Below are 15,522 nucleotides of genomic sequence, written 5' to 3' on the forward strand. Positions count from 1 at the left end.
TTTGTTAAAGAGCCTTGTATAATCCCTATGCATTGTTTCAGTACACACATTGGTACTTCATCTAGGCCTACTGACTTTTTATTTTTTAGTTCTCAAATGTTTTACTGACTTCATTCTCTGTGGTTGGAAGTAACATCATTGTATTTAGTGCAACATTATTTACAGGTGTTAAATTTGTTTGGGGGAATTTTTGCTGTACCTTCTCTGCAATACTTGAAAAATGCTCATTTACATAGTTTGCTAAGTGCTGCGGATCATTTATTACTTTATCCCCCTCCCATAGCAGTATGTTATTCTGTGTTTGTTTGCCTCTCCCCATTTCGTTTTTTATAGCATCCCAGACTGCTTTGCTTGTATTCTCTGCATTATATATTACTTTGTCATTAAATGACTTTTTTGCAGCAATCGGCACCTTCCTATAGATATTTTTGTATCTATGATAGAAATCTAAGAATTCTGGATCATTGCAAATCTTTTTCATGGAATTGAGGTGTTTAAGTGTTCAGGAGGACTTCTTAATACCTGCTGTTATCCATCTGTTTTTGTGAGATGTTGATACAGACATGCAAACTTTTGGAAATGCTTTTTCAAAGTTCAATTTAAAGAGAATTTCATATTCACATTGGTTTCCTTATACACTTCGTCCCAGCTTTGTTTTCTAGTTCTTTTGAAAAATCTTTTATTTTGATTTCTGATAGATGTCATTTGTAGGCTTGTAGTTAGGGAATGATTCGATGCCTGATTTTACTGTTGTTATTTGACAGAGATGGTCTGACAGTTCGAGATCTTTTACAGCTACATCACATTTTTCCCTGTCGGTATTTGTGGCCACATGGTCAATTACTGATGAAGTCGTTGTGGTAACCCTTGTTGCACTATTGACCAATAGGGACATGCCCAAAATTTGAAGGATGTTTATGAAGGTGCTGCTGGATTCATTTGTGATGTTAGTGTTGATGTTAATATCCCCACACAGAATTTTGTTGACCTTTGTACTTGAGACTTTATGTAGAACTTCTGTTAACTTATTGAAAAAAGTGTCCACACTACCACTGGGAGATCTATACACACACAAAATGATTAATTTCTTGGTGATATCGAGCCCTGTTAATTCAATACCTGATATTTCAAAGTGTTTCTCTCCACTTACGGTACTGAGGTCATGTCTTGATTTGAACTATGTTCCTTTTCTGATATAAATGCATGATCCTCCACCCCTTGATGTAGTTCTGCAGTAAGAGTTTGCCTTTGATAAATCTACATGTTGGATTTGTGTCTACTCCAGTTCTCAGTAATACAAACTACTGTGCAGTTCAGAGATTGGAGCTCAACTTCTAATAGTTGTATTTTTATTTTTTATTGATTGCATGTTTTGATGGAGGATTGTTAAGTCTGTGAAATGCCCCATGTTACTATTTCCAGTGGTTTGTTTTTCTTTGTGACATCCGGTATATGTGATATTTGAGGTGTTAAAATCTGTCTTGTGCGTGTTTCAGTATTTTTTAAAGTGCTGGATATACTCGTTAGGCAGGGGAACCTGTTGTCTGGATTTATCCTAAAAAAGACCTACTTTTCCTACTATGACAACAGGTATTTGACCATGTGTGGCCTGAGATCCAGCCCCTATACTTTCATGAATCAGCTGTACCAATCTTCCCTTCCCAGTCCTGCTTAGGTGTAGGCCAGGCCTAGTGAAACCCCATCTGTTGATAGTCCCAACGGACACCAGAGAAACATGAGCAAAGTTGGCTGCCCTCAGAGCCATCCATAACCCCACATTGATTTGCCTCTCAGCTGCATCAAGGTGTGGTCGATCTTGACACCAGAACAGCTCAACAAAGCGTATGTTGGTGCCATGAGTTAGGGAAGCTATCTTGTCCAGGTCACCACCTATGTCACATGCCCCATGCCTGTCCAATCTGTTTCCTGCCCCACCCACTATCACTACATCATCCTCTTTTGTAAAGTCCTCACATAAAGACCCTAGATCCTCCATCACATAACTAAGCCCTGCATTTGGCTTGAAGATACTGGTGGCCTGGTATGCTGCCCCTAAACTTTCCTGTAACTGAGGGCCTAAACCTTGCCCATGGCTGCTACCTAGCAGCAGCACTTTCTTCTTCCTAACACTTTGTACATTCCTAGGCTTCTTGGCCTTGGCTGAAGTGTGCTGCCCATTTCCTGCTCCTCGTTCTACCTGATGCTCATCTCCACTTAACTCTGGCAGTGGTAGATACCTGTTTTTGGTGTTGATGATAAAACTGTCAGATCGCGTTCTCTTTCTTCCTCTCCTCCTACCAGCTGCCAGTTCCCAATCACCCTCCTCCCCCCTATCTCCCTTGATTCATTTGAGTTCCTTCCTTGCTTCCTCCAACTTTTCCTGAAGGGCACAGATTTTCCTTTCCTGTCCCCCAATCAAAATGTTCCTACTGCATACTCTGCAGTTCCAAGTGAGAGCCTCTTTTGTTCTCGCAACATTCTCCCCACTGCATCCCCCCCAGTGAAAATATTTCCTACAAGATTGGCAACAAATTCCTCTACTCACTATAACAGCTCCCATATTTCTCACACATGGTCAATTTCGAAAAAATAAAGAATGTTTTAAATTTGTCAAGGACGCGAGATTGGCTGTGTGTAAACAAAAAACAACAGAGGTCTTATTTGCATTGGGTGTTTTTTTGTACTGATTTAAAGGTACAATGACAGAAGAATGAATTTGTAATTAATTTGGTTTTAGAGAATTACGTTATCAGGCGTGTTTGGTCACGTTTGTAAACGTTTATAACTCGGAAAATTTAGGCCTAGATCGCGTCTAACTAGTAAACAATACGAAATTTGTTAGTTAAATATGATTTAGAAACGTTTAGTTACACTTGTATTGTGACAATAGACAATGATGAAACTAGTAGCAGTCTTGCACTATCAAGAAAACTTGAATATAATTTTTTGTGTTTGTCACACAAAATTTCGGATTATATCACGATTATCGGGACTTCAGCTGAAGAACAAGTTTTTTCAAGAACAAGCACTGCTGGGACGCTAATATTCAGTTGTGTGACAAGAAAGGACACTACAGCAAGTATACGAAACAAAGAAAATTTAAATTTGACACTATTACCTCTTAAATAAGTTCTTTTAGCAGACGAAGAAAATACCTGTGATCTTACTCGGTGGCCATCTTGGTTCTGATTAGCTACACAAAAAGTGACAAGTGTATGGTTTTGTTCCGTACTTCCTGTTAATTTGTATAATTCTTGAATGGTGCTGTGTACAGTGTTGTGGACATTTGTTTAGTGGATGTCATTCAATAAAATGTGAATGATCGCAAGATATCTTCCAGTGAGAGGAAATATTATAAGCAAAGATAATCATTATTTTGGACCTCAAGACAGAAATCTCTGTGATGACAGTGCATCAAATATAAAACAATAATTTGCGTGAAACATAAATTTCAAACTTCGAAGATAATAATGGGACCCACAATTAGCACCTGTCAGTCTGTTTTCCAACACGATTTTAATGTAACAATGTTGTTCAGTAATGACTAAACCTACTTCTCACAATTATGGAGAAATGATATTGGGGAGAAAAGAGCTTTACAGTGCATTTTGAGTAAGTGTGTTGTTATGATGTGAGCAGTGGAGTGCATGCCGCAAGTGTTACTGTATTGGCTATGCTGTTAACCTGGTGGACTCCAGTTGTAACATACAGAGCTCTGATGTGACTTGGACTGTTTTTTGTGTGGAAATGTGAATTTAAGAAAGTGTGTACTGTTCCTAGTAGCATCTTGTATTTATCTTTTGTTACGAATAAACTGTGTTGTTTGTGTTGAGTAGATCACCTTTCTACAGAAGTGGTGGAGACTTGGGACCTGTGACATGTGAAATCAGACTTTGAAAAATTTTGTAATTAGGCAAGAATGTAGATTTTAAATGCTGGAACATGTACAACAACTCCTAACACAAACCATGCAGGGTTAACATAAGCTAATGGCACTTATATAACAAGCAGTCCAAGCAGTAGTGAATGGAACAGGAACAAATCCTGCACCATCTTGTCCATTGTTTTATGAACAACATGAATGCTGACAATTGCAGTTATATGTTTTGGCTTGTCACATTTCTGACTCAGAAGGACAAAAGATGTGGTTTTACTTATCGCTCTGTTAGGGTGATGTGTAACCCTATGTCTACCTAGCTGACGAATGACTGTTGAAATTATTAACCTGTATAATAGTTTAATAGTTAAGAATAGCTGTTTGTAGGTTCTTAGGATGTGTTTTGCATGTGACACTTAATGTGGATGGACACCATGCAGCTTTAAGGTGGGGAGGCAACCACAGTATCATCACAAGTTGTGGTACGTGTGAGTGCTTTATACTTACAACTTTTGTTGTTGTCATGCCAGGCTTGGAGCAGTGTGATGCATCATAAAGCAAAACAAAAAAAAATCTTTCGTCGGGACAATGGAACTGCTCATAAAAGTGCTCAGTTTATGGAAAACCTCAGAGATTTGAAGTATGAGTTCATGACCAAATTTGACACTCTCTGATTATGACCTGCTTTCATTTCTAAAGAAATTTATGGCTGATAAATATTTTAATACAAAGAAGAGATTACTGCCACTGTAATTGGGTATACTGCAGGCCTTTCCTAAGGACTGAATGTACACTCTGAAGAAACACGGAGCAAACTGTATTCATCTGCATCTACAAACATACTCCATAATCGACTGTACAGTGCATGGCAGATAGTACCTTGTACCTCTACTGTCATTCCCTTTCCTGATGCACTAACAAATTGAGCAAGGGAAAAATGACTATCTATATGCCTCCATACAAGCCCTAATTTGTCTTGTCTTGTCTTGTCTTCCTGGTGTTGTTGTGGTCTTCAGTCCTGAGACTGGTTTGATGCAGCTCTCCATGCTACTCTATCCTGTGCAAGCTTCTTCATCTCCCAGTATCTACTGCAACCTACATCCTTCTGAATCTGCTTAGTGTATTCATCTCTTGGTCTCCCTCTACAATTTTTACCCTCCACGCTGCCCTCCAATGCTAAATTTGTGATCCCTTGATGCCTCAGAACATGTCCTACCAACCAGTCCCTTCTTCTAGTCAAATTGTGCCACAAATTTCTATTTTCCCCAATTCTATTCAATACTTCCTCATTAGTTATGTGATCTACCCATGAGTTTTCACAAGACTCTCTGTCTGTACCATCTACAATGAATCCAAAAATATCCCAGTCTATATTTGGTCAAAGTTGCCTAAAACTAATATTGCATGATTGGAATGTGTCAACGTTACTCAGGTTAGGCTTTCTGTGAATGATTTTACAACTTTAATGATGGGATTGGGTGGCCAGTAAAAAAATGTCACGGTTAACTTGAGTAGTTCACCTAGGCAGATTACTCGTGTCCAGATAACATTGCGGTTAGACTCAATTTCGATCTCCATATATAGAATATTTTTGTCAGTTGCAGTGAATACTCTCCCTCCTATGGCATCTTACCTGCCTTTTAGATACATGTTCCATGCCTCATATTTTGAAGCTTTCTGCTTCTGGTTTCATCTAGCTCTCGTTTCCAAAGATAATTTGAGCTCAACAGCTTCCCTGGAGGGTCGTAAGTTTTGGAACAATGCTATGAATCATTCAGCAAATTTTGACATTGGAAGTGTAACTTTGTAACCAGTCTGATTTCAGTTTCTGCATATTGACTGATGAGCACTCATCAGAAGAGCTCACACTGTTGGGTAGCCCTAAAAATCCCCATCTGTGCCCCATAAGTACTCTGCTACCCGAGCAGCTGCCTTTGTGTAGTGCATCCCTGACCTATAAAGGGGAGTCCTACAATTCTACACCCCGTAATGCAGGTCCAGAAATCTGCAACTAAGATCATCACAGAATTGACGGAGCCTCTGGTTGAGACTGTCCTCTCGGCTCCAGATCGAAGGACCCCCATCGAGTCTGTGTATCTGCTTGTACCCCTCGAGTGAGACTAGCAGTTTTCTTCTGCTACCTGAAAGAGACTGAGAAATACTTCTGGGCTGATAACACTGTATTTCACTACCTCACTGAGAACTTCCCACATACTACTTCATTTGACATTTTTTCTGTTTCTCATTTCCATTGTGGCACTTGTGAGGAAGACAAGAAAATAGCTATACTGTGTAGATTGATTTGCATTGTTGTTGTTGTGGTCTTCAGTCCAGAGACTGGTTTGATGCAGCTCTCCATGCTACTCTATCCTGTGCAAGCTTCTTCATCCTCCCACTACTTACTGCAACCTACATCCTTCTGAATCTGCTTAGTGTATTCATCTCTTGGTCTCCCTCTACGATTTTTACCCTCCATGCTGCCCTCCAATACTAAATTGGTGATCCCTTGATGCCTCAAAACATGTCCTACCAACCAATCCCTTCTTCTAGTCAAGTTGTGCCACAAACTCCTCTTCTCCCCAATTCTATTCAATACCTGCTCATTAGTTATGTGATCTACCCATCAAATCTTCAGCATTCTTCTGTAGCACCACATTTCGAAAGCTTCTATTCTCTTCTTGTCCAAACTATTTTGCTCCCCAAATAGCAAAATTCTTTTACTACTTTAAGTGTCTCATTTACTAATCTAATTCCCTCAGCATCACCCGATTTAATTCGACTACATTCCATTATCCTCTTTTTGCTTTTGTTGATACTCATCTTATATCCTCCTTTCAAGACACTGTCCATTCCGTTCAGCTGCTCTTCCAGAATTACAATGTCATCAGCGAACCTTAAAGTTTTTATTTCTTCTCCATGGATTTTAATACCTACTTCGAATTTTTCTTTTGTTTCCTTTATTGGGGATAGGCTACAACCCTGTCTCACGCCCTTCCCAACCACTGCTTCCCTTTCATGCCCCTCATCTCTTATAACTGCCATCTGGTTTCTGTACAAATTGTAAATAGCCTTTCGCTCCCTGTATTTTACCCCTGCCACCTTCAGAATTTGAAAGAGAGTATTCCAGTCAACATTCTCAAACGCGTTCTGTAAGTCTACAAATGCTAGAAATGTAGGTTTGCCTTTTCTTAATCTTTCTTCTAAAATAAGTCGTAGGGTTAGTATTGCCTCACATTTTTCAATATTTCAACGGAATCCAAACTGATCTTTGCCGAGGTCAGCTTCTACTAGTTTTTCCATTCGTCTGTAAAGGATTCGCATTAGTATTTTGCAGCTGTGACTTATTACACTGATAGTTCGGTAATTTTCACATCTGTCAACACCTGCTTTCTTTAGGATTGGAATTATTATATTCTTCTTGAAGTCCAAAGGTATTTCGCCTCTGTCATACATCTTGCTGACCAGATGGTAGAGTTTTGTCAGGAATGGCTCTCCCAAGGCCGTCAGTAGTTTTAATGGAATGTTGTCTACTCCCGGGGCCTTGTTTCGACTCGGGTCTTTCAGTGCTCTGTCAAACTCTTCACGCAGTATCGTATCTCCCATTTCATCTTCATCTACATCCTCTTCCATTTCCATAATATTGTCCTCAAGTACATCGCCCTTGTATGGACCCTCTATTTACTCCTTCCATCTTTCTGCTTCCCCTTCTTTGCTTAGAACTGAGTTTCCATCTGAGCTCTTGATATTCTTACAAGTGGTTCTTTTTTCTCCAAAGGTCTCCTTAATTTTGCTGTACGCAGTATGTATCTTACCCCTGGTGAGATAAGCCTCTACAGCCTTACATTTGTCCTCTAGCCATCCCTGCTTAGCCATTTTGCACTTCCTGTTGATCTCATTTTTGAGACGTTTGTATTCCTTTTTGCCTGCTTCATTTACTGCATTTTTATATTTTCTCCTTTCATCAATTAAATTCAATATTTCTTCTGTTACCCAAGGACTTTTATTAGCCCTCGTCCTTTTACCTATTTGATCCTCTGCTGCCTTCACTTCTTCATCCCTCAAAGCTACCCATTCTTCTTCTACTGTGTTTCTTTCCCCCATTCGTGAGAATTGTTCCCTTATGCTATCCCTGAAACTCTGTACAACCTCTGGTTTATTCAGTTTATCCAGGTCCCATCTCCTTAAATTCCCACCTTTTTGCAGTTTCTTCAGTTTTAATCTACAGTTCATAACCAATAGATTGTGGTCAGAGTCCACATTTGCCCCTGGAAATGTCTTACAATTTAAAACCTGGTTCCTAAATCTCTGTCTTACCATTATATAATCTATTTGATACCTTTTAGTATCTCCAGGGTTCTTCCATGTATACAACCTTCTTTCATGATTCTTAAACCAAGTGTTAGCTATGATTAAGTTGTGCTCTGTGCAAAATTCTACCAGGCGGCTTCATCTTTCATTTCTTAGCTCCAATCCATATTCACCTACTACGTTTCCTTCTCTCCCTTTTCCTACACTCGAATTCCAGTCACCCATGACTATTAAATTTTCGTCACTCTTCGCTATCTGAATAATTTCTTTTATTTCATCATACATTTCTTCAATTTCTTCGTCATCTGCAGAGCTAGTTGGCATATAAACTTGTACTACTGTGAGGCTTTGTGTCTATCTTAGCCACAATAATGTGTTCACTGTGCTGTTTGTAGTAGCTTACCCACACTTCTATTTTTTTATTCATTATTAAACCTACTCCTGCATTACCCCTATTGGATTTTGTATTTATAACCCTTTAATCACCTGACCAAAAGTCTTGTTCCTCCTGCCACCGAACTTCACTAATTCGCACTATATTTAACTTTAACCTATCCATTTCCCTTTTTAAATTTTCTAGCCTACCTGGCCGATAAATGGATCTGACACTCCACACTCCGATCCGTAGAAAGCCAGTTTTTCTTTCTCCTGATAACGACGTCCTCTTGAGTAGTCCCCGCCCAGAGATCCGAATGGGGAACTGTTTTACCTCTGGAATATTTTACCCAAGAGGACGCCATCATCATTGAATCATACAGTAAAGCTGCATACCCTTGGGAAAAACTATGGCTATAGTTTCCCCTTGCTTTCAGCCGTTCACAGTACCAGCACAGCAAGGCCGTTTTGGTTAGTGTTACAAGGCCAGTTCAGTCAACCATCCAGACTGTTGCCCCTGCAACTACTGAGACGGCTGCTGCCCCTCTTCAGGAACCACACATTTGTGTAGCCTCTCGACAGATACCCCTCCGTTGTGGTTGCACCTACAGTACGGCTATCTGTATCGCTGAGGCACGCAAGCCTCCCCACCACGGCAAGGTCCATGGTTCATTGGGTGGGGGGATTTGTATTGACAAAATAAGTTTTCCTAGAAAATGTTGTGTTTGACTTTTTTCCCTTATACTTCCAGTACACAAAAACATTTTGCTGTAGATGATTGTTTTAATTATTAACATTTCTTTCAGGGTGCAACTACAGTAGATGCCTATCTGCCAGCAGCGCTGTGGTATGATTCACACACCTTGACAAGTGTGGAATCGAGTGGTAAATGGTACACCTTCAATGCCCCTTTAGATACAATACCAATTTTTATTCGAGGTGGCAGCATTCTACCAACACAGGCTCCTAACATGACAACCATAGATAGGTAATGTATTTTTCTCTTTCTTTTTGTGACTACCATCAGAGTTATTAAATGAGTCGAATAACCTGAAGTTATAATTTTTGTCATATCATTATTTTAGCACAGAAAGAAATATCTCTGTCTCTTTACAGAATTTCCTCTTTATTTCTATGAATTTACTGCACAAAATGGACAGCAGTTCAAATTGCTTAAAAACATATTTTTTTACACTAAATGTTTGGACCCATAAGTCATTATCAAGTACTCCGTTATCTCTCCTGTACATAAAGACAAACTAGAAGTGTCTTTAAACAAGACAGTAGTAGCCACACATGCATAGCTATTTGTCATAAGTAAATTTTATTTTAAGATATTGTATAATAGGAATCATGTTGTGACTCCACAAGTATTCAGGATATGCTGGAGGAGCAGGAGAAGCTGCTGTAGTTATCAGGCAGAGAGTGTATAAGAGCCAACCAGCAGAAGTTGGGAAGGTTGGAGTGATCAGCAGTTGACTGCAAATAAAATCCTGAAAACTGCAGTTTAAAACCAAATGGTGATACACTAATATACATTGCTAGGTTTTTATTTGCATTCAAGCACTGTTCAATCTTCATTCCCTGCCCTGCTCTGCTGGCCCCCAGTTCTTGATAAAGATCTAAGGGAACAACCTAGTTGTGTAAATAAATATATTTTGATGCATCTAGGGCTGCCATTTAAGAAAACTGCAAGGAATGCTTTCCTTCATGAAAGTCTTGACCAGAAATATTGGATTTTGACTCCAATCAGTCCTTATCAGTCCTTTAAGAATGAGTTCATGTGCTCATTGACAAACCCTTTTTCCGTTACCTGTTGAAAAAGCACTGCCAGAAAAAAAAAATAGTACTAAACCTGGAAAGATGACATTGATTTCGATCTGATGACAGCTTATGCTACGAGGGTGATAGTAGATGTATGGATTAGTGGTTTCAACATTGTCTGCCTACAGGTAGCATAGTGGCATAGCTACCAGAACACCATCTGCATGTATGCTCACAACCAGAAGGCTTAATGTGGAGTAATATGTGAAGCAAGCAGGTAACCATGCCATGGAGACACACTTGTACTTCCTACAGTCAACTTAGTGAGTTTGAAAGGGGTCAAATTGTGGCCTTTGCAGTGGCAGGATGGTCGTCTAAGAAAACTGCCACACGAGTTGGACATGCTGTGTCAGTTGTGCAACAATACTGGTATCAGTGGCCACGTGAGCATTCTCACACCCGTAGATGAGGTTCTGGACATCCACGCAGCACAGGTACCCGTCACGGAATTGTCGTATTATAAGGACAGCAGTGGCAGATTGTGCAGATATCACAGCACAGATAAGAGGGGTTGTGAGCCCAGACGTGTCTACGTGAAATGTTGCAGACTGGTTGTTAGCAGTGGGACTGTAGGCACGAACACCTCTAGCACTACTTCTACTCACACCTTTTTGCCATTCTTGCAACAGGAAGGTGATGTGGTGCTCCAAGAAGGTAATGCTCACCCACACACTGCCTGTGAAACTCATTGTGCTGTGCAACACGTGCAGCAACTCCCCTGGCCAGCACAATCTCCGGACATGTCTCCAGTCCGGCACGTGTGGGATGTGATGGGACGGGAACTGACTCGTGCAGCTCATCAGCCTACAACTCTTACAGAACTATGAGATCAGGCGTGACACTAATGTGTCCCAGGACAGTACTTTCCATCTGTACGATCGAGTGGATGCCGGTGTCGGCACCTGCGCTATTGCCTGTGGTGGCTACACCGTGTACTAAAATGAGAGTTTCAGCATGGGTCGATACCTGGACCTCAGAACTGCTCGTGCTATTGATCTGTAAATGTACTAATTTCATGTACTCGATATGCACTGTTGCAACAATAATCTAGAATGAATTGGAAACCTCGAAAAGTATGTATTACTTTTTTCCTCCTGGCTGTGTATTTTAATTTTTGACCAGTTTAATTTTCTCATCTTGTTCTGAACTAAATAAAAGTATTCCAGATTTCTTTTGTTGATTTTAGCATTTAACTGAATGACTTTTCTAGAGATATCATTCATAAAAGTGAGAAGATACAAGCACTGAAACATGCTACATCAAATAACTCTTTCACTCTTCTATTTGATGGTTTAGGGAAAAGTTATGAATGTTTTTCTTTTATGCAAAATATACATGAATCTGAATTGATGTTCATCCAATTTGGTCCATCGGGCTGTTTTTCCTCGAAGAAACGCTTGCTTACACGATTTAAATGTCCCAGTCTTAGATTGAATTTGATACGAGACAACAGTTCCATACACTCTAGAACAAACAGAGTTACGGAGAGCGTGAATTGCATCATCACTGAAAAAGAGAGACTGGTGTTGACAGATCCAAGATGAAGGAAACAGTTTTGGTTTGAAGCTAATATTGAATAAGAAACTTATGTGTGATTTTGAGTGTATTTTACCGTCTCGATTACAACACTTGAAAAACAACGGTCCATTTGCTGAGGATGGATTTATGTAGAGATCATTGTTTGTGAAAAGTTAATGCTTTGTGGTGAAATTTGCATATAAATCTGAATTTACACTCTGCAAGCCACCATATGGTGTGTAGCATAGCATACATAACAAACCAGTATTGTTTTTCCCTCCTTTCTTTTTCATTTGTGGGGAGGAAGATTGTCAATTTTAGTGCGTACAATACTGGAATTTTGTGATGAGAATTGGTGTCTTTATGCTATCATAAGGAAAAGAAAGGCATGGTCGAGCCCAAACAAAGCAGCAACTCCTCGTATAAAGACCTGCGCACATCCACGAAAAATAATGTTATGCATCTGGTGAAACAGCGACAGTGTGGTGTTTCCCTGAGGTGTAACCATCACTGCCATAATTTATCCACAACAACTGAGACATCTTGCAGACGCAATCCAAGAACAGCAGCAAGAAGATTGTGTGAAGTGATGCTATGCCACGATCGCACTCAGCTACATTCTCGTAGACTGACAAAAAAACACTGTACAAAAGTTGAGTTGGGAACATTCTGCACCTACCTTCTTCACCTGGTCTTGTGCCTGCAGATTTTTCACATTTTCCTCTCTCTATTGAACAATCTTCAAGGAACTGCCTTTCCAGATGAAAATATGCTGTGAGGATAGTTCAATGAGTTCTTCACCTCAAAACCACATAATTTCTACAGTCACAGAATGGAAAAGTTACCCCAGCATTGGCAGCCTCTTGTAAATAGTGAAGGAGAATATATTATGTATGACTAAAGTCTCATTTTATCTGTTGCATTTATTAAACTTATGGGAAAATGCAACAAATTTATGCTGTAACCTAATAAGTTATTAAGAGTAGATGTCACTTTCAACAGCTGTCTAGATATGCAGTTGAAAGGTTTGTTTAGAAATTGCAGTCATATGTACTATTCGCCCAATCTTAAACTTGTAGTCTGAATTTGATATTAATGTATGAGATGCTTACTGCGTACTAAATTATGCTTGGTAGCTTAAGGCATGTTTTGACAGTTTTCCTTATTGTCCATAACAATATTCAGCAAGAGCTGATACATGGTTGACACAGGGTCATGTGAATAAAAAGGAGAATGCACTATATAGTCTCCGAATTTCAGAGAATATACCTCACCTGAGGAATGTTCTGAGCTTGAGTAAAAGGGTGGGAGAAGTTCCCGAATGCAAAAACCTTGGTCTATTTTGTATGAATGAAACTAAAGGGATCTCTCACAAGTGGAGAATCTTATCTGTTCTGAATTTTTTTGGTAAAAATGGCAGAATTCAAGTTGCACTGAGGGGAGAAAAAAAAATACATATTCCAAATAAATATTTTGAAGAGAGGAACCATAGAAATGTCTACAGGTTTTGGTTGGTGAATCACTCTACCCAAAACATCATGAAGGAAGAGGGGGTGCCCTTCAAACAAAGCAAAAACATTTTTGCTGGCAAACCCAAGTTTTCAGACTGGTATAGGAAAAGGCTTATGTATACACCAGACATTGTATCACTGACATTCTCAGAAGTTCTTGACCATTTTATCCAAAAAGCACCTTCTTGGATCCAACATCCCAGAAGTGTAGGAGAATTAGAAACAGTTAAGTGGCAATCAAGCTCTCAGTTTCTGTGTGGGGTGGGGTCCCTCAATTGCTCACACATACCGATAATGAAACCTCCTGTATTTGGAGTCCAATTTAGTAATGAAATGGATTTCCAAGTATTAGTGCTTAGGTGATGTGTGATTGTATTGTATTTTATTTATTGGTCTTTTTGTCTACAAAAGCATCTTTTGCATAAGACATTGGAAAAGTCAAGTTATAGGTACACTCCTGGAAGTGATTTGTAGGCATACTTACTTAAAGTTACAATAAAACACATTATGCAGTAAGTATTTATATAACACACTTCATAATTTAAATAAGTAAATGTGATTAGATGTTAAAGTGAAATGTTTGCTAATGTCGATGCTTAATGCCTTTTGTCAGAAGTTTTGAAATTCTGATAAGAAGCCCTTACCAGTAACTAATTCCAAGTGCAGTTCATCTCAGTAATTCAGTCTGTATCACACAAAACAAATGTTGCAGCAGTAACAAACTGCTGTTCTTGTATCACTTTTGTTCTTCCTCCCAATATTGGGTGGCATATTTAAGGTACGTTTACTCACAGCATATATCTTTTTTTTTATGTTAGAAATAAGTAGATGGATCATCAAAATTACTAAAACAAGTAGAGATTGTTTCTTGTAACAAAAGTGCCCAGGAGCCCATTCAGTACTTGATGACGCATGAGCAGACCATTGCATGTCATACTTAATTGAAATTATTTCCTGTTAGAAAACTCTAACAGACTTCCTGTTTGGAGTAAATGAATATTTCGTGTAATGTGCTCATCTAACTTCAATAACAAAAATGTTTACTGCAGCTCAAAAATTGGGAAACATCATCAGAAAGTGCATTTTCGTAAACTGTCCATATATTGTTTTAATAATCCGTTGCTGCACATAAAACTAAAATCAAAACATAGAACAACTCTTCCAAAATCTGTTGATGCCAGTTTCATATTTGTACATTATATAGTTTGCGTGTTTGAGTGAGGCGAATGGAATGTAAAATTCTGCATGTGTTCTGTGCCGGATATGGCAACACAACACACACCAAGAACTTTCTTAAGAAGAATGGAAGGTAGTGAGAAAGAAGTCCCTGGACTTGAGTTATGCACAACCTCCAGGCATGCTGAAAACCACCTTCCTTGCATCCTCAAATGTGGTATGACACAACAAACATTTGCATGGCTTTTTGACTGCGTGCGTCCAACCTCTTCAGTTTGGTACCAGCAAAATACACTTATTGCAAATGTTCAAAGTCACTTCCTACACGAATGTAACTCAGACAACATTACTCACTTGGGATGGACATCAACATTTTGATCGAGAGCCTCTTTCATGCGTATGTCCCAGTTCAGCAATGCACCATGTCTCCCCTTTTAACAGTAGCCATGCATCCCTCTTCTCACTTCTGGACACTGAGAGTGATGTCAGCCATCATCATTTATTGGATATCTAATGTATTTGCAGCTCTCACCTTCTCCTTTATGAATGTACATAGAGCAGGACATGAAACTGAATTTTAGTGAAGGTGGCCAGTCTCCCACCATCCAGCACGACAGACCTTTTAAGGGGCTACTTTTCCACCAAAATGTGACACCTTATCGACTCAGCCATCCAAAGCCAAGTAAAGGGGCGTTGTCCCTCTAAACTACATTTTATCTTTCTGCTTTGGGCCTCCTTCCGTATCCATGCGCATCTGTCTGCCAGCTATGAGCCCTGTGGTCACCAGCCGCCACGCTGATTTTGAACATTGAGAGCTGGTCCCCACGCTGTGCCATCAGCACACTGCAGCTGATACCGCTGCCCAAATTCTGGTACAACCACAGAATTAAACTGAGAATTTTTCTTTCACCGTTTGATTGGGTTGGGTTGGGT

The 15,522-nt window shown here is 39.5% G+C and overlaps 1 protein-coding gene across 1 annotated transcript in view; it reads left to right on the top strand.

The window, feature by feature from the left end:
- Positions 1 to 15,522, top strand: part of LOC124789394 (lysosomal alpha-glucosidase-like) — a 127,853-nt gene that overhangs the window by 100,307 nt on the left and 12,024 nt on the right. The window contains exon 15 of the mRNA XM_047256730.1: positions 9,367 to 9,548. Coding sequence (XP_047112686.1) covers positions 9,367 to 9,548 — 182 coding nt within the window. The remainder of the gene's footprint in view (positions 1 to 9,366; positions 9,549 to 15,522) is intronic.

The sequence above is a fragment of the Schistocerca piceifrons genome, chromosome 3, assembly GCF_021461385.2.
Source record: "Schistocerca piceifrons isolate TAMUIC-IGC-003096 chromosome 3, iqSchPice1.1, whole genome shotgun sequence".
NCBI classification, from domain to species: Eukaryota; Metazoa; Arthropoda; class Insecta; order Orthoptera; family Acrididae; genus Schistocerca; species Schistocerca piceifrons.